Raw genomic sequence first — 17,988 nt, forward strand, 5'->3', positions numbered from 1 at the left:
GTAAATCAATTTGTACTGACGCCATAGAAGCTGCTTTCCCAAGGCAGAAGTAGCCGTCTGCCGTGTAAGTGGGAGGGAGGGAAGTGCCTGTGTGCTTCTGGGTACCCGCTGGTGACTCCTTTGAACACTTGGCACTCAAAAGTGCCACAAACTTCCCCACCTTCTTGTTTCTGCCGGGTTCTCTCTTTTGCCATGGGAGTCCTCCCCCGTTTCACCCCAAGTCTGGCTGCACCACCTGAAGCACAGGTTTTGTCCCCTGGAGAGAATCCAAGTTCTCCTCCTCTCTCCCCTCTCCCAGGCTATGGTGCTCCCAAGCAGAGGTCCCCATGGACACATCCACGTGCCCGACGTGCATGGCCTTAGCTGAGACGCCAGCTAAGCCTGCACCAACCCTCTCCTGCCCCAGAGCCCACGGGTTTAGCAAACTGCAGAGCTCAGTGCACAGGTACCAGGTCTTTCAAAACCTGTTGGCTTCAAACAGTATCCTGAAAAGCTAAAAATTATTTCCCTTTTTTCTGGTTAAATATTTACTTGAAATGTCAAGGGTAACTCATCAATTCTCATTTTTAAAAAGAAACGGTGGTATTTTTACCCACTCCTTTACCAGTGAAACACAAAAGGCAGATGCTGCTACTCCTCACGCTGGGTGTCTCTTCCAGGTAGCTGCTGTGGCTCCCTGTTTCCAATACCTCGGCTTTCCTGATGCTCAGATCCGGGTTATTTTAGGGAATGGCTCGGGGAGCAGAAGGTTGCTTAAGGCTGAGATGCCCCAGGGGATGGTGTGGACCCCATGCAGCCGTGCAGACCGGTCGGTGTGGGCTGCCAAAACCACCCACGTCAATTAGCGCAGGCTGAGGTCCTCGCTGGGGCAGCTACGCTGCTGCTGCTGCTGCCACGTTGTACCTGCACCGACGCTGAGAGTTGAGCAGAGACCGGCTAGCAGAGGAGGCTGGTCGGCAGGTTAGCGTGCCCAACTCAGTGATCTGGTTAATGCTGCCTCATGGCAGTGTCCACAGGGCAAGGGCTCTTCCCATTCCATCTGAGTGCACCAGGCAAGCATTGGGCCGGGCAGTCTGAGGCTGAATTGCTCTTCTGGATCCTCAGACGGCCTAAAGAGCTCATCATCCCTCATCTATTTCACCCTCACACAGTCCTGAGTGAAATACTACAACTGCCAAACTACAGATGGAAAACTGAGGCACAGGGGGACCGCAAGCCATGTTCTCAGAAGTACACAGGCACCTCATTTCCAATGATTTCAATGGAAATTGGGTACTTTGGTGCCTTTAGGGATCCTGACTTAGGTATTCTGCCCACTGTCACACAGGATGGAACTGAAGTCAGGTCTTCTAAATAGAAGGCCTGTGGTCTAACTGCTGGAGCATCCTTAAATTTGGGGGAACAAGGAAGAAATTTAGTCTCCAGAGTCCAAAGTTGATAATGTTCTCCAACACTTATTAAGAAAGCCTATTCTAGAAATAATAAAGTGATTTCCCTTGTGAAATACTATTTCGTATCCAGCAGAGAGAGAAAATATGAGGTTACTTGTCTGACTTCGTGAAGTCTCGTGTGCTGAGAAAAAAAGGGGCTAAGAAACTGCAGCATTTGGCTGCTTTCAGAGTTTTGATCAACCAGGGAATTCCTCAAATGAGAATGCATGAGGGTAAAAGCTGCCACCAGTTTAGCTCCACGCCAATGCTGTTTCCAGCCCTACAGGGAGAGAAGACTTTGAAAAGATTTTGAAAAATAATAGTTCTTACTAATGAAAACCTTCAGACCTCGGAGCTACCTCAAACTAAGGACCTGATTCAACATCGAGGCAAGTCTGTGCAAAGACTCCTGCTGCTCTCCTGAGAGTCTGATAACTCCCTAAGAAGTGCCAATGAAATCCTCAGCATTTCCAGATTATTAGTGTCAACTCCAATATGTCAACATACAGCATCCCCACGCCTCATCGATATTGCCCAAGGTCCTGCTGATATCAGGTTTGTAAACTCGTATTATCTGTCCCACCACTCCTGCAATTTATTGCTGAAGGATCCAGCTGATTTGGAGCCCTCCAGGCGTGCCAGAGCTGTAGACTCACCGAGGTTGCACTCAGGACAATTCCAGCCTGCATTGGGCATATGACAAATGGGGAAACTGAAATTAGAAATGTGAATCCCTTGAGTTCCTCCTGGTTCTGCTGGTCTCAGCATTCCCAATGCTGTTAAACTCCTGGCGTGAGACACTCCAAACCCACTGCCAGCCTCACCCCAGCTGGATCACATTTACTAACGTTAAGCCTGCTACTCTGATCAGAGCTCTCAGAAGAAGTAGCAGCACTTAGATGAAGTAGCAGATCAACATTAATGAAGACCTTCCTCCACAGATTTAAAAAAAAAATTAGCAAAGGTGATAATATGATAGATAGAAGAGACTATGAAATGACTATTTCATACTGCAATGGTATGAAAAGTGAATAATTTATCCATCTGCTTTGGAAGTCAAAGCCCAGGCTCTGTAGAGAGCACTGAAGTCCATCCACATTAATTCTGAATACATTTCCAATTTTGATTTCTCTTGTATCTTAAGCTACAACACTTGATCCCAACAACAGCAGGTTGAACACATTAGGAAGGAATGTTATTGTATAAGCAATCCCTCTACTGGCTGAAACATCAGAGGGTCATGGAAACATCTTTAAATGTCACTCCTTTGTGAATATATTTTTGGAATTCTGGTCATAAAGCTGGGCTCAAATCCTCATGGATTCAATTTGGAGGCTGATAATCAATCATGCAATCAAAAGCCCGTGATGATTGGCACACAGGCCAGTTTTTTTAATGCCTGTGCAAAAGGCATAAGCACGTGTGGTTTTGTGTGCTGCATAAAGCAACGGGGTTGTTTTCATAAGAGAACATAAGAGACAGAATGAGGGAGGTCTTTTGCAAGAAGAACCCCTTCAGACCGTCAAGCCAACCCAGACACAACGAGGGCTGTCCCTGCCCTCGAGCTGAGTGTGACACACAGAGCTGTGGCTTGGCTTCTCACAGAGTGTGTGTCCTCCCCACAGCCCTGTCCCCGAGCACCCACGGAAAGGGAGGACAGAAGGAGCCGGGCCAGCTTCTCCATGATGGGGACAGAGCATTCGCTTTGGTCTCTGCCCTACACCTTCCTGGGAAGGAAAACACATTGGCTTGGTCCCCACAGGGGACTTCACCGGGACACAGGGACTGGGGCCGCGGTGTGCAAAGACCTCGGGTCGCCTGTCCCAGCTGTCATCCCGTGTTGATCCAGCTGAACATCCTGGGCAGATCCCTGAGCCATGCGGTGCAGCCCGCAGCAAAGGCAGAGCGGGCAGCTGCGGGCAGAGGCGTGCTCAGGGCAGCCCAGATGTGCATCGCAGAGGCAGATGGGTTTCCACATGCGGAAATTTACTTATGACTTACTGAAATGACTTACTGAAAAGCCCCCAGTTTGATGGCTGCTTTTTCATTTCCTACAAATCTAATTACAGGGGAATAGAACTGATTGTGAACATATTTAGGGAATGGGCTCGTTGCTGTCTTTTTACATTTCCTTTGTAGTAGAAAGCAGCATGTTGGCTGAAAACATTCACATGCTCTCTTGAGAAAACATATCAAATGCCAACAGGAATGGAATAGCAATGAAAGAGCCTAATCCTGCACATGCTCCAGATGGCAGGTCTTCCTCCAGCCTGCCGTTACTCAGTGGATTGTTCGCCATAGCTGCAGACTACTCGTGCACACAGGTGACTGCAGAGAAACGCTCTAGTAAATGAAGACCCAGGTCCTGGCCAGGCAGACCTATAGATCTACAAAGAAGCATACCAGGCTTTTACTGGGTCAGACAGGTGACTCTAGCAGGGCTCAGCACAAACCGAGCCCCTTCCTCTAGATCCAATTCAACCACACTACCTCAAAAAAGAAACTTGCGTTCCACAGTTCAGAGATGGGAAATCAATCCTTATTTTACCCAGAGCTATCCAGTTTATTTTGTAGGTTTTCTTAACACGGGTCGAAAATCAGCCAAAAGAGAAGAGCAGAGCAGATCTATCAAACCAGCAATCTGGCAGAAACTGCCCCCAAAAACTACAGTTGACATGAAGACACTGGGGGGACACATGAAGAGAAAATGTCCGAGCTGGAGTCACGTAGGAAGACAGTCTAGTCATATGGTCAGGGAGCTGAACCACACCAATGGCACGATCTAGCCAGATAAAAATGATTAAAAGCAGCTCACGTCCTAAAACGCACCAGGCACAACATACACATAGCCCAATTTAACGGAATGGCTTTCACAGCTGTTGAGAATATTTGAAAGATATACGTATAGGCACGGCCATTGTTATTTAGACTTATTATTCACACAGGGGTAGTAAAACAACATCTTCTGTCAGAAGCAGGGTCCTATTTTTCTGTCCTGAAAGAGAAAATCCTGACTCAAAGCGAACCTTTTATGAAGGAAGCAGCAGTAAGATATGACAGGCACACAAAGATGCTTTGAGCAGGAAGGTTTATTAGCTGCTGCATAACGAGAGCAGCAACAATGGTATTAAAGAGGGACTGCATTTAGCATGGAGAGAAACCTTCATGCCTTGGGGTACAGGACAAAACGGATGCCTGTTTGGAAGAGACTGGTCCTTGGGCAGGTTCCTGTCAGAGGGGTGCCTGTCCCTGGAGCAGGGGATACTGTCTGCTGTCAGAGATGGGGGACCCAGTTAGCAGGACAATTGCTTTCATCTTGTCTGGGCAATTTTCAAAATAAATGTCTCTCTCAAATTAACGGGGAAATGAGGGGGGTAAAGCTTCTTTGCATTCTAGGTTAAGCAACAGTTTAGTCTCTGCTTCCTTAAAAATGATCTGCCACCTGCTACTAATTTCCTTCTTTGTAACGAAAGCCATTGACTGCCTGAAGGAAAGGGGGAGAAGAAGCTGTTAAGCTGCACTTTACACAGAGCAAATGAGAACACAAATAGCAGGGGATGCGTGTTTTAATGAGCAAAAGAGGCATTGATCAGTTTACTACTGCACTTGGGGCTGGTCCCAAAACACAGCGAGTGCCCGGAGCTCCTTGCAGCTCTGCAGGACCTGCGGACATGCATTGTCTGCGGAGCAGCAGGAGGCTGGGCACAACGCTGGCGACAGACGCCGTGCCCTTGTCTCGCCTGCGCCTTCCCTTGCACAAATGCCGCTGCTTGCACGAGAGGCTCAGCTCCCCCTTCGGCACACACACTCTACAGTCTTTTAGGTGTTCCTCACCATCTGCTTACCTTAAAGGCCGCAGCGTCCTCAGCAGTCTCAAAACCCGTAGCATCCCCAGGATTTTCGTGCCACTGTCTGACACCATCGAGACCAGGATGTCGATGACAGAGATGAGAACCAGCACTCCATCCAGCACGTTCCAGCTGCTTTTCAAGTAGGCTTTCTCCCCAAAACACAAGCCTAGTGCTACCACCTGCCCGGACACCAAGATGCAACAAATTATGACTATCACATCCAATATGTTTTTTCCAGTTAACAACCTGCTGAGAAGGCATTATTTACAGACACAAGTCTGCGTCCACTTGTTTCCCAGTACAGAAGCCTAATTAGACAAATTAGCAAGTGTTATATTGCAAGAATTGTAAAAATACCTCTGCAGAAACATCTCAGACTGTCCCTTACAGCTGATATCTTTTTAATGCAGGTAAACCTATGCAGGTTTAGCTCTGGCATAAAAAGTTTGATCGTATTTTATTCCTACAGACTGCTGGAGGAAAGGTTCAGAGTGGCTGACCCAAAGCAATCATTTACAAGCTTTGCAAATAAAGAAAATAGAGAAACTTTCCAAAGAAAGAGCAATTGTTCTGCCAGATGATTATGAATCACACGAGAGAGATTTACCGCAATGGGTTTCTGAGCCTCCTGCCTCAAATCCAGCAAAGTGCGTCAACGTGCTTAAGTCTCTCCCTCCTCAGGAAAGCACATAGCTGCTTAGGTTGTTGAGAACAATTGGTTGTTGAAGACAATGGGACTTACATGCATGGTTGAAGTTAAGCGTGTGCTCAAGAGCTTTGCTGAATAGGGAAGGACTGCCGAATTGAAGCATCCCATTGCTCGTAGAATGGTGTAAATCAAGAGCAACTTCAGTGAAATTGTTCTGATGTAAAACGTGCTCAGAATAAGGCATGTGGTGGGTATTTGAATATGATTCAGATGAGGAAAACATACACCTCACTCGTAGCTGGTAGACCTAGGGGTTTTGTGAGTTCACCGTAATAAAATATCACTAATATAATACAGGCACACTTATCCTCCAGCTTCATTTACCTTAACTGTCATCTCAGTCAGGAAGATAACTGTAAAGATGTAGTTGGAGAGTGTTAGGAAAATCCGTTCCTATAAAAAAGAAAATGAGAGACGTTTTATAGCCTGCTCTCTGCAGCCGTACATCTCCCTGTGCGTATTTGAGTGGTTGCTAACTGTTCTCCAGCTTCTGTGCTGAAACGGGTCTTGAACTGTTTGCTCTCAAAGAGGGGAGAATCCAAATATTTAGACAATAACACAATAACACTGCGCAGAGACCGGGTCTGCGTCAGCACCATGGACAGGGGCGGCAACAGCACCTGCCCCCAAATCCCCCCATCTGCCCCCAAATCCCACCTGCCCCAAATCCCCCCATCTGCCCCCAAATTCCACCTGCCCCAAATCCCCCCACCTGCCCTCAAATTCCACCTGCCCCCAAATCCCCCCACCTGCCCCCAAATCCCCCCACCTGCCCCCCCAAAACCCCCCCAGAAGAAACAGGGAGACCTCCCCTCCTTGGAGCACGCTTGACAAATCTCCACCTGCCCCTCACCTGCGGACGTCACCGCACAGTGCAAATATCACTGAGCTCCCAATTCTCCTAGAAATTAAGTCAATATTGGAGTGGCTGTGCTGCAAGGCAAGCAGGACCCACAGGACACTGAAGCGCAGCTGGCATGAGTTGTCACAGCTCCACCGAAGCCAGTAAAGCTCTGGGGGTTTACGCTAGCTCAGACCTGCCCCCCAAAACGTTGATTCGCTTGCCCAAAGCCACAGGCTAGACCTGGGCATGAAGCCCAATAGTCTCATCTCCCAGTCCCCCGGCACTATCCACCAGACCATGCAGTCCTCGCTGCCACTGCTCTGCAATCGCAGCTAGTGATTACAGATGGGACCATGGACCGGTTCCCTATCTGTAGTTAGCAGAAACCTTTCTTTTTAATGATGATCATTAAATAAATTACACTTTTCCCTAATCCCCGAACAATCTCTGATTGCCTGTACAGAGAAATGGACAGCAGAAGGCGGAGGCTGGAGGAAAGATGATGTGTATGCATGTATGCATGTGCGCATACAATTGAACCAGCCCCAGTTCAGCTAATAACAATTTTGGATTTATTTCTGCCTCTCCCTACAGAGCAGTCCTGTAAGAGATGCAGATCTCTTGCTCAAAATGAGATGCAATTTAAACAAGACAAAACACCTTGGCAACTCGCTCGCTCGCCAGATCATGATTTACTGAAGTGACTCAGGAACCACAGAGTAGCTTCTTTCCATACTGGGTCCATAATTAATTAGGTCCTAGACCTGCACTGTGATTGCCTGAGCAGTGATAGGAAACATCTCCGGCCGTTAGCCGACCGCCACACAAAAGACTGCTGTGGAGGGGTAGGCAGTATGCAGGAGAAAGAGAGTAGGGCCCTGCTTGTGGAGCTGGAGATAAAACAGCAATAGCATGGAGGAGAGACTGAGGATATTACATTCCTCTCTGGCAAGCGCGTGGCTATTTTGAAGGATAATCTCCCCAGCCCATGTCGCGCACACTGCAATGGGGAGCGTGTGTTGGCTAGCTACAGCATCCCCTGTTCCGATAAGCCAGCTGAAACTGGGACAGGGAAAGAGAACTCGCTTGAAGCAGCTACAAAATCCACAGCTCGGGGAAGCAAAGTACAATTATTTTAAACAACTCAAGCTAAACTAACTCTCTCGGTTTCCAGATGAGAGCTCCATCAGCACAGGCAGGGCTCGCGCACTTCTCCTGGCTGCCCTGCTCCCTGCCCCACCGCTTGGCATCCCCCTTCTCCTCTCTGCTGCTCCCAGACCGTGGTTCGGCTCAGCTCCGGCCCTGGATGACCCATTTTGGTTCCCTTGGTTATAACTTGATGCTAATGAACCTCACGCTGGTCTCTGTCTCTTTTCCTCTCTTCCAATGCCTGAGGACACCACAGCTCATCCTTCTCCTCTCATACGTGAAGTGCTGGGGTTTCGCGCTATAGCTCTTTGCTGTGGACTCCTCTGACTCATGCGTGTCACCCCCTTCATTTCTGTGTAACTACAGATCCTGTCGGAGCCAGCCCTGGAGAACGGTGACTCTCAGAGGACACAGCAAGGGGCTCCAAAGAAGCATTTGGGATTTCAAGGGACATTCTCAGGGTGCCCCATTTGGGGAACAGCAGGGTGATTTCCTCCTGCGACACGGCCGGCAGGGAGTCCTGCTCTCTTCTTGCAGCTGCGAGTTGGTGCACCACAACTGCGTGATGGCCAAGAGAAAAAAAATGAATTTAGGGGAGGGACCGCTGGGCAAACTATTTCAGTAAAGAGGACTACTAGGGAAAGCTTAAAATAGGCGCAGAGCATCCAAGACTCCAGTTTTAAGGTCTTACATTGAAGATCCACAAAAATGAACAGCCTGACACGCCTACGGCAACAAAACGGGATTCTATACGATTGCGATATGAGCAGTCTTTTGCAGTACATCAGCAAGAGCCCAGTGTATATCTCAGCCACAATCTATGCTAAAATAAGAGAGCAATAGGATGGTTCTGCCCCTCTGACTGATGGATGTCGGTGCTGTGAGGGTCTGGTTTGAGAAATCATTACGTGGTCTATTAAAACAAAATGGTTCGGGGAAATGGCATTAGCACTACTGTGCATCTATCAATTCAGTTTGTCTTGTGTCACAACAAAGCTGATACACAAAGGGGAGAGAAGAGTATGAAAAGAACAGTTTCCCCCATTCCCTTCACACCACACATACGTGCCCGTGGAGAACAGATGGAAGAAGCGAACATTGTGTTGAGAGAAGAAAAGTGTTTGAAGGTTTATCAGGGAAGGAAACCGAGACAGATGTCGTGCTTATGTCATGTGTTAAAACCTTGACTGTACTTGCAGAAATGGGATATTGGATATATTACAGGCCATGAGCTCTGCTCTTGTACTTTGAAAGGACGCTAGGAGAGTTGCTGTACCTAATTCAAAGGATACACAGGGGGTGTTCGCAGCTGCCCATTTGAAAAAGAGAAAGAAAGTGAGACCAAGCGCAGAGCGGTGGGGTCTGAGCCACAGGTTTTGGCCCCACGGGGAGCACAGGAAAAGGTTAACCTCAGAAACTCACAGCACTGTGAGGCTCGATTTTGGGTCGTTCCATGGCAATGGTAATGCAGTTCAGGAAAATGATCACCAAGACGATATGATCAAACATCTTGTGTGTGATGATTTTATTGCACATCAGACGGAATCTGTCAGGAAATAAGAAAAAAAAAAAAGTATGCACAGACTAGCTATTAATGCTCGACCGGTTGGGGAGAAACGCAGCAGCTCGACGCATGGCAGGGGAACCAATCGCTCCATTTGCAAAGCAGATGAGCTACAATCTCCCAATCCCCTCCCTGGCAGAGCCGCACGGCGCAGGCAGATCAGGGTATGAATAGAAAAGGACCTGAGCTACAGAATTGGGCTACAGAATTTCAAGCCCTGGTAATGTTCGTAGGGGACTTTGGGACACTTGAAATGGAGGAACTGCTTCCACAACTCAGACGTGCGGCCAGGTTTGGATCTGCCCCCCTACCTGGTCCATAGTGCTCAGGTTTAGCTTAAATAAAGGAAGAAATACTCCCAGCAAGCCTGTGAGGGTTGAGCGCACATGGAACAAAGGGACAGAAGCTATTTATTGTGACAGATGGCTGTACACTGACCCAGGATTTATAATACCGTATTACATTTCCCAAAGTCTGTTTCTGAAAATCTCTCTAATCTTTGTATGAATGAACTCGAACGCTGCCCAGGGCCCAGGAGCTCGAACACGGGAAACCCTCCCCAAGCGTGGGTTAACGTCCGCAGGAGCACAGAGCCCCGATGGCCCCGGCGCGGCTGGCTTTGGGAAGGGCAGAGCTGGGGGCTTGCAGGCGAGGAGAGCGTGTTTTCTGGGATTGTTGGGAGAGGGAGGAAGGGAAGGGGCAGGACAGAGAAGTCCGGGCTGAGGGGCAGGTTTAGGAGGTCAAGGAGTGTCCTTTGCTGTGTGCACTGGGGGCAAATTCAGATTTATTTGCTTAACACAGCACCCGTCCCCCTTGCTTCAAACTCCCCATGCTCCGTTGAATGAAAAACCTGCAGAGCGCTGGGATCACTGATGAAGCAAATGATGAACTTGATAAAGCTGTAGCCATGCTCTGAGCCAGGGGTCTCTACTGGACGCTCCTACGCCAGGGCCATGCCCGCCCCGGAGCAGCTCTCTGCAGCTGGCAAACATTTGCTGTGTGACCCCGAACTAGCGCTGGAGCAGGGGGAGGGCTGGGAGTTTTGTGGACTAACACAGAGACACCCATCTGGGACAGCTGAGCCTCGGTAGCGCAGCTGCCTTACCTTGAGTGAGGGGCGAAGATGTAGATGGACCAGGAGTCCCTCTCTTTGCAGCAGGTGGGGAGCCGTGCCCGTACCCACGCCTTCAGACGGTCCCTTTTGCTCTAGGAGAAAACGTACAGCAGAAACGCACCGGGAGGAAAACAGAGAGAGAACTGTTAAAACAATAAACCTCCCCCAAAACTTCCGAGCAAAGGACTCGGGGTAATTTTTCACTGAACGCATATCTCCAAGTGCTCAGTAAAGCTGAAATGAAATGATCTCCCCCAAAAAAGGCACACAGTTAGCCAAGAGGACAAACTTGGTAAATAAAACCCTTGCCCACAGGACCGGTAACCTGCTCCCATCAGCCTCAGTCCCTCCAGATACCCGTCAGATGCTTGTCGGAATCTTCGAAGGTTTTCTGGGTACTTTTGTTGGGGTTTTGTTGTTTGGAGGTTTTTTAAGAATATATAACGGTTATGTCAGAGGTTATAAAAAGAGCAGAGGGAGGGATTCCTGCTGCTTGCCAGGCCAAGGCCTATGTCCATGCACCACTGGAAAGCTGAAGAAATCATTTGAGGACCTGAAGTTTGTTCCAGGAACGCAATGGCGAGCATCTGCCTCTCATCCAGCACGAACAGATTAGATGGGAGATTATAAAGCCAGAAGGAAACGCCGTGGCCAGCCTGACCTTCTGCATGAACACGGGCCATCCGACTCCCGCAAATTAATTCCTCCTTGACACCACAGCGCATCCTCAGCCGCACATACTCCTGTTTTAGACCGTCTGCAAGGTCATTTAAGGCCAGGAGGGCAGACTGTAAAAGCCTTGGCCAACAGGTCACCTAAAGACATGAAAAACTGGATGCCGAGAGGAAGCCTCATCCCGGCTGCAACAGCCTCTGGATTAGGTCTTGTTGCCTTCTCATCCATAGGTCTCCGAGGGGACATCAGGATCTTTAATCCAATTGGCACTGCAGAGCATCTTCAGCGCAGACGACCAGCAGAAGCCAGACGAACATCTCGCCCACCGCACCGAGGCTTTCCCAGCTCATCCAGATCAAAGCACCAGAAGATAAATCCACAGACCGGCGTGTGCAACGTCACTGCAGCGCTTTGCATTTACAGATAAATACAAACGAATCCTTGCTCTTTCATTACCCTTATTTCTCTGCTACCACCTGGGCTTGGGACGGGCAGATGCAGGGGAACGCGGCCGCACGGGCTCTTTGAAGCTTTCTTCTGCGGACGTTCAGAGCCGTGAGCATGCCGAGGGGTGCAAAGCACAGCGCAGGAATCGCCGCTCACGCCCCAGGAGCGCCCGGACCCGGGGCTGAGGCACTTTTATTTATTTCACCCTAGAAACAGGGAGGGGGGGGATTCGTTTGGAGCCAAACTGTTAGCAATTGGAGGTACTCTGGACTGTAAAAATGGGATTTGTTAGGGTAATTGAGTGGAATGGAGGAAGTGCTTTCTGTTCCTATAGGCACTCAGCCAGGGGTCTCATTAGCGATGGGTAATAGCTAGTGTAGTGTCCGTTCTGATGAAAGCACTTGGTGACAACCTGAACCCTTCAGAAAATAAAAACCACCTTGTGAAAATAACAATAAAAGTTTGAATAACAACAACAAAAAAAAGCTAGATCTTTCTACCCCTCTCCTTCAGCTGTCCGTCCTTCCCTCCCCTTCTACGCAAACACAGACCACGTCACGGCACACCAGTAGGTTTTGGCCGCGTCTTGGCTGTTTTCACATCCCTTTTGCAACCCCAGGCAAGGAGTCAGAACTGCTCCCTTCTCTCTAAACTGTATTTAATAGAGCATGCATCCTTGGGGTTGTGTTATCCCTTCGAGCAGCCTAGTTAGTTTAATTATCCATAGATTTAACAAAGGTAAATAAATGGAGAAAAATCGGGTGCTCAAGGTTGCGGTGAGAACGGCAATTGCTACCCCAGCCTCTGGACATGGAGTAATAGCTGCGACTCGGTCCAGTTCATTTTGCGAGCTGGAAGGTTTCCAGAAGTATCTATCATTCAAAGCAGTTCTGGTATTTATCATGGGGATTTGTAGTGAATGGTAATGCGTCAGCAGCACAGAATGCTTCTTTATATTCCTTTTGTCCAATTTTAATGCCAAAGATATTTTGGGGTTTGGCTAATTGTTGCAGCTTGCAGTTCATGGGCTAAATCAGATAACAAAGGCAAAAAGCGATCTGCCATCATGTCTCTCCATTCAGCGTGTTAGAGTAAGGGCGAGCACCAGGGCTCGGCCACGGCCGGCTCAGCCAGGGATGCAGCGCGGCTGCTCTGTACCGGGCCAAGTACATCCACAGAAATCTCAAGTCAAAGGAATTACTCCAGATTTCCACCAGTGCAGCAGCGCAGCTCAGTTAATTTGAGCCAAATGTAAGATATTTGTGAAATAAAACCTGAGCAGTTCCAGCCTAAGTCCCATCAAACGCTTTCTCCGCGAGGTCCAGACACGCATCAACTGCTTACAATCAGGCTGATTGCTGCTTAAGCCCGCATTATGTTCAAAGCGATCTATCAATTAGGTGGTTAAAATCATATCTATTTGTTCATAAAACACACCTGGACAGGATGAATAAAGATGCGGGGGGAGAAGAAAAACTACAGTTGCCAGCAAGTTAGACAAAATCTCCCTGGGTAAGACCACCCAAACTCCCCCCGGCAGCACGCGGGCAGGGGCCAGGACACGGTGGGCTGCTGCCTGCTAACAGGCAGCGGTGCTGCCTTCACCCGGCACCGTGTTAACAGGGCCCTCTGATCCCACAGCAAGGAGAGCCGCTGATAAATAGCTGCTTTTTTTTTTTTTTTTTCCCCCCTTAGGACTTTCAGATATTCGTGTACTTCTGAGGACAGGATGAAAGGCAGTTGGCATTAAAAGACGACCGATGCGCTCCTCAGAGTAAGGGAGAGGCTTAGATTTATAAAAGATTTATTATAAGGATGGGGGGGGGAACAGCTGAAAAATGCTCTATGAGTGGCAATGGACCTCCAGGCAAGCTGGAAGCTGCACAGAGGTGCTCGGGACCTGGTTATTTAATTTAAATATGCAGCCGGGGCAGGCTGAGAGGGTTTGGACTGCACACCACAGGAGAAAAAGTGCATTAGGCAAAGGGGAAAGGAGCTGCAATTGCCATGTGCAATGAGGTTTTGGGGAGGAGGGGACACATTTGGTTGCAAATTCAGTATTTCCCTCGCTTTCTGCTCCGAGCACTCAGCAATTTGGGTAGGAAGGCACCCAAAAGCACCCAAAATCCAGCAGATGTGAATAACAAAGCCCTCGCAGCAGATCCCTGATCTCGGTTGCAGCCACGTGAACCCAACCAGGCAGCAGATCGATCTCTCTCCGTGAAGTTTCTCCTTGTCTGCATTCAGGCAATGAAAAACAGATTTCAGTCCCCTGATTTTTCTACTTCTGGGGAGAAGAGCTATCAGGGGCCTGATTCTGGCTCCTCGGAGGGATGTAAATTCAGAATAAACTCATTGAAGGCAGTGGAGCGGCACTAATATAATGGGAGCCTGGGAGATCCAAACGAAGCCTTTGCACTTCCTTTTATTTCTGCGCAGAGGCAATCAAAACCAGCCAGCAAGGAGAGATGTGAAGCTTTGTTGCAGAAGGGCATATTTAGGATTACTTTGATCTGAATAACAGTTGAGTTCTTTTCTTCTTTTGCTGGTGGGGGAGTTTTGAATTTTATTTTTTCCATTTAAAAAATAATTACTTTTTTTCTGACTTTGTCAAGGCTAATTTAGGGGCAAAGCATCCCCCCAAACGTCAGGAGGGAACCACAAAGGGAAGCTCCGCAACCTGGGGGCTCATTCCACTAATCTAAGTAATATTTTCCAATCCGTCTGGTTTAGCGATTTGCAGCAAAGACGTATTGCGGAGCATGGGGAAAGGCACCAGCCAGCTGCGGACGTCCCAGCTGTGGCTATACCACGGGCTGGTGCACAATTTATTTACCCTATTTTGCCTATTCTTTCCCTAAGCATTTGCTTCTGACCCCTCCATGGGAGAAGAACTGAGGGACCTTTGGTCCAACCCTACGTGACCAGACCTCAGCACACAGAAAAACATTTCATTTACGCTAAAAGCGGCTGCCGTAAAAAAGATTAAACCCACGCATCTTATTCAACATCTTATCGTCAGCGCTGGCTGGGGCCGTGGGGCTGGGTGGGACGGGAAAGGAGGGACATGTCCCACCGCACGATGCCCAGCGCCGGGGGCTGCTGGCTTCTGATCTTGCGGGGGGGAAAGGAAGGGACCTGTGGGATGTTTGGACCAGGTGAGCTGGAAAAAGCCACAGATGTCGGAGCATGAAAAAAATCCCTCGCTAGCAATAAAGAGCGTGGTCTCTTAATCACTTTTAATAGTGCTTTTTCAAAAAATAATTACTGCTCCTTTTCTTAAAAATTCAATTTATTTTATGGAGGTTAAAAACCAGGTTAAGACAATCAGTAAAAATCCCAGGTTGAGGATCCATGCTGGCGATGTAATGGGATAATGGCTTTTTTTAAAGGCGGATCACAGCTGAGTGACTCCATTCTGCCAGCACTAACTCTCTTTCTCCTCCTGTTCCTTCTCTGGAGTCACCGCTGCCTTTCGCATCTCTTCACGTGCTCCAAATTCCATTTTCATTCAACAAACTCAGTGAAATACAGTAAAATCATGTCCACAAGCTGCAGCTTTCCTGTCCTCAGTACCGCCCCGGTTACCATCACGTGGCTCTACCCAAAACCCATCAGCTTCAGCAACAGAAACCGTTACCCCCTGGGGACGGCACGTCAGACCGTCACATTTTTAAGCCTGAGAACAAGGTAAAGTGAAACAAAGAGGTAATCTGGGAAGAGCAGAAAACACCCCAAAACCCCTCAAACTGTCCCGGGAACATCCCAGCAGGACAGTCCCCGCGGGCGTCCTGCCACCAGCTCAAGCCCCTCTCTGCCAGCCATGCAAAAACCCTTGGAAAAGCAGCCAAATTCCTTTTATTCCTTTAAGATACAAATATCCACGTGGAAAAAGAGCCAGGGACCATCATGCCTTCCCTGCGCTTGCAGCCCTTTTAGCTAACGTTTCCTAAATGGCACTTTTCAGGCTCGTGAAAGAGATGCTTATTGGACTAATGCCTCTTCATATCGAAATTAATGCAAAGCCTCTGAAATTACCATCGACTAACGCTGCCATGGGAATGGGGGGCCAAACCCTGCCCTTTCCTTGCCTATTGATGTCAACAGAAATTGTCTGCTGCTGTGCGTGGCGGCAGAAAGCTGAATAATGGTTGGAGAGTGGGGAAGTTACTTGGGGTTTTTTTTCAAAAAAAAGAAAAAAATAAAACCAGAAAAGCATATATTTCTAAAAGTCTTTGCTCTGCACCTTTTAGTGGAATCTGGGGAGTTTTGCCCTGATGTCTCCATCGTGAACCATCCGATACTGCACTGAAATAATTCATATGATGCCAACCCCATTTCTGGTGGCATCCACAGCCCAGAGACCTTCTGGTGAGACCCAGCCCCTGCAGCAAGCCATCGCTTGTGCACTCCTGAGAGAGGGATGTGCATCACTTTGACAAGGAAAAAAAATGCAGAACAAGTGTTTAACATTTCCTTACCATGTTGCCTTCATCGTCGCAGTCATCGCAGTCCTGTCGGGGATCATCCAAGTGGAGCTGGTGCAGCAGCAGACCCGGAGAGGTCTTCCCGTTGCAGTCCTGGTGCTCGGAGCGGCTGCTGTGCATGCTGCTGGTCCGGTACAGGGAAGGCACCTGCAGCGTATCCTGGAGGTCAAAGGAGCCTTTTGTTTCCAGCGACTCCATGCGATGAGGCAAAGAGCCGTTGAAGCTGCCGGCCCGGCTGGAGTGCTCCTCATCGGAGCTTTCCCCTTCCTCCGAGCTCTCCTTCCCCTCTCCGGAGAGGAGGGATCTGCGCTCGCCGCTCTGACCCCGACGCTTGAGGCTGGGGGCCCGGCCGATGCTGTTCCAGCTGGAGCGGCGGCTGTTCCAGCTGCTGCCGGCGCTCCAGGGGCTGTGCGGGGAGCTGCGGGTGCTGGGCTGCGGGAAGGAGACAAGGAGAGCATCAGCCCCGTGCCACCTGCCCCGCACCGGGCTGCCGCTGTGCCGGCCGGGGCGGATGGATGGACAGAGAGTCCTGTAAGCCCAGCAGACACCCGCTGAGCATCCGCAGGAGGAGGTGACGCGAGTACCGGGGACTTGAGCTCGTAGGTGGCGGGGTCCACGGAGACGCCGCTGGCCCGGCGGGACTCGTAGCCCTGCGCTGCATCTCCGAACATGGCGCTCTTGGGCATGGGCATCGGCGTGGCAGCGGTGTGTATGATGAGCGGCGGGGTCAGGCTCTTCTTCAGCTCCGGGTGGTCGCTCAAGGCCATCACTGGAAGACACAAGTGGGTTTCAGGTGTCACACCTCGAGGGACACATCTACGACCTGCTCCCAGGCAGGCAAAGCAGCTGCGCAGGGAGGGCTCTCCTCAAAGCATCAGGAGGATGGGGGCCAAAAAGCCCTTCTGGAGCGCTGAGAGCCTGTCCAGGGAGCGGGGGGATGTAAATCAGGAATGGGATCAGGTGCCGATGGGATCAGGTGCCAATGGGAGAGGAGAGCAGATGCAGAATGTCATCTGCTGCCCCTCAACCCTCCAACCAACCCCCACCAGCTCCAGCCCTGGGAACCTCCTGCCCATGCTGGGCTCCCTCCGTCCTCCTTCCCCGCAGCTCCTCCACCTGTGCCCCTGCAGAGAGATCCCGAAAGCCCAGCTGGGGCTTGGTAGGGAGATTACAACCCAAATGCCATCATGTCTCTGCATCCCACGATCCAACCCGACACCACAAGCCTGCTGGCCTCGGTCAAGCGTGCCACGGCTTGGACTACGCCGTTGTCTCTAGCAGGGCTCTTCCCTTTGGGACGCATTGTTTTCACAGCAAAATGAGGTTTCTGCTGAAAAGCCCGTTCTCCCAGGGTTGTTACTCACAGGCTGGATTCGACAAGTTTTTCTTAAGTCCTCCCTCCTCTTCCAGGCTACGGGGGAAGAGATCCCCCTCGGAATCAGACTTGGAAGCATCACCCTGGAGCAAAACATAGGGCTTCAGCAAAGAGGGCAAAGGGCTGCAGCGCACGGACGCCCCTCTGAAAAAATGGGTTCCCATGTCCAACACCACACCTACGGATCCACTGAATTTCGTACCACGATGCAACATCACCTTTCACAAAATGATGCATGCACATATTTATACCACAGACTAATTAACCTCCTACCAGGAAGACAGACTGCCTCTGGCTCCAAATACAGTCCCAGAAAGGGACCAGAAAAAAAACCCAACCCAAA

The 17,988-nt window shown here is 49.6% G+C and overlaps 1 protein-coding gene across 15 annotated transcripts in view; it reads right to left on the reverse strand.

Moving 5' to 3' along the window:
• Positions 1 to 17,988, reverse strand: part of CACNA1G (calcium voltage-gated channel subunit alpha1 G) — a 151,497-nt gene that overhangs the window by 40,714 nt on the left and 92,795 nt on the right. For all 15 annotated transcript variants that reach the window (XM_054846273.1, XM_054846271.1, XM_054846272.1 and 12 more), the window contains 7 exons: positions 17,635 to 17,728; positions 16,855 to 17,039; positions 16,265 to 16,702; positions 10,653 to 10,753; positions 9,406 to 9,529; positions 6,315 to 6,383; positions 5,276 to 5,460 (listed from right to left, as the gene is read on the reverse strand). In XM_054846273.1, coding sequence (XP_054702248.1) covers positions 5,276 to 5,460; positions 6,315 to 6,383; positions 9,406 to 9,529; positions 10,653 to 10,753; positions 16,265 to 16,702; positions 16,855 to 17,039; positions 17,635 to 17,728 — 1,196 coding nt within the window. The remainder of the gene's footprint in view (positions 1 to 5,275; positions 5,461 to 6,314; positions 6,384 to 9,405; positions 9,530 to 10,652; positions 10,754 to 16,264; positions 16,703 to 16,854; positions 17,040 to 17,634; positions 17,729 to 17,988) is intronic.

This window comes from Grus americana, chromosome 18 (assembly GCF_028858705.1).
Source record: "Grus americana isolate bGruAme1 chromosome 18, bGruAme1.mat, whole genome shotgun sequence".
In the NCBI taxonomy this organism is placed as follows: Eukaryota; Metazoa; Chordata; class Aves; order Gruiformes; family Gruidae; genus Grus; species Grus americana.